Consider the following 1,518-nt stretch of genomic DNA (forward strand, 5'->3'; position numbering starts at 1 on the left):
ATGATTTATAAAATAATTTTATTTTGGAAAACAGTTAAAAAAAATATTAAATTAATAATGATTTGTTTTTTCGTCATGTCATCATTAATGCATATTTTTTTTCAAAAAATAATTTGTTAAATTGTGAACTAAATTTTTATTTCGCTTTCTGTAAACCGGCTCCTAAAGGAATTTATCTTGAAACTACGTCAAATTTGTAATGCGATAATTTACGACCCTGATTTCTTGTGGTTAGAAGGGTCGGCATCCCAGCAGGGACTGGTTTTTTCACTTTATTCAACTGTATATTTTATAAATTTTAGATTGCAATACAAGGACTATCAACGCTCCCTCTACAAAATGTCCGAATGGTCGGTAGAACACGGCTACACTCAAAACGCTCAATTTTTAGCATATCCTCGTCGAGCTTTGCTTGCTGGGGCCTCAAACGGCCTCACTCTTAATATACTAACTCCCAAAGATTACTTGGATTACGCTTGCCGAAAAAATTCTCTTCAAGGATATAAAGTTATTTTGCATTCTCCGATGAGGATTCCGCGACCAAGTCAGCAGTATTTTCGAGTACCTTTAGACCAAAGTGTCGTAGGGGCCGTTCAACCGGTGATGATCAGCACTTCGGACAGGGTGCAAATGTATCATCCCAAAAGACGGGGTTGTTATTTTCCCTCAGAGAGGCATTTGAAGTTCTTTAAAATCTATACTTCGCTCAACTGTAAACTGGAATGCTTGACGAACTATACGTTGAGTCGCTGTCAGTGTGTGAATTTTTTTATGCCAAGTAAGTGTTAAAATTTATTTAATTAAATTAGTCTTTATAATGCATTTTAACATTTATTTTTAAAATTTCAAACTGATCCTCTAAAGTTGTTTTTAGACACAAAATTTCACCATTTCAAATCCGATTGTTAGATACTGAGTTCACCAAGTATAAATTTATATTTTTATACGTATCGTTTTTAATTACAAATTTTTGAGGTAGAATGTAATTTTTTCTACGATTAATTCAATTCTACTCAGAGGTTTTTGACTTATTTTATTTGAAAAACTTAAAAATTAAAAGACAAGTCTTTTCATACTAAGTACAGTTAAATATAAGATTTAATTTTATTTTATTAGGTAAGAAATTGTTTGTTTATTTAATTTTCTTAATTTTATTTTTCAAAGCGAAACTTTCCGCTTCTACTACTATAATGATTTTAAAACGATCGAGTTAATGTTTAAACACAAAATTTAAACAATTTAAAATTTCAGTTTCTATTTATTAAAGTGCTTTTAGTAAATTTAAAGTGGTAAGTTACAACTTTTAAAATTTGAAGTTTCAGATTTTCAGTTTAGTAGAAAATTAAATAATAGTGGTCATATTCGCAAAAAAGGTCACTTAAACTTGTATCTGTTTTTAAGTAAAAAAATTCTGTATTTTTTTATAAATGATATATATTTTTTTTTAGATATAATTAAACTTTTAACTACCAATGCTGTAGGTAATTATCCAAATAATTTTTTTTATTTGAATGTTTG

At 28.7% G+C, this 1,518-nt stretch overlaps 1 protein-coding gene across 1 annotated transcript in view; it reads left to right on the forward strand.

The window, feature by feature from the left end:
- The window catches only part of LOC123010137 (pickpocket protein 28-like), a 9,495-nt gene that overhangs the window by 6,465 nt on the left and 1,512 nt on the right, over positions 1-1,518 (forward strand). The window contains exon 4 of the mRNA XM_044406839.1: positions 303-778. Within this exon, the coding sequence (XP_044262774.1) occupies positions 303-778 (476 nt within the window). The remainder of the gene's footprint in view (positions 1-302; positions 779-1,518) is intronic.

The sequence above is a fragment of the Tribolium madens genome, unplaced genomic scaffold (genome assembly GCF_015345945.1).
Source record: "Tribolium madens isolate multiple individuals breed KSU strain unplaced genomic scaffold, Tmad_KSU_1.1 Scaffold_7;HRSCAF=85;Tcas5.2_LG10, whole genome shotgun sequence".
Classification (NCBI taxonomy): Eukaryota; Metazoa; Arthropoda; class Insecta; order Coleoptera; family Tenebrionidae; genus Tribolium; species Tribolium madens.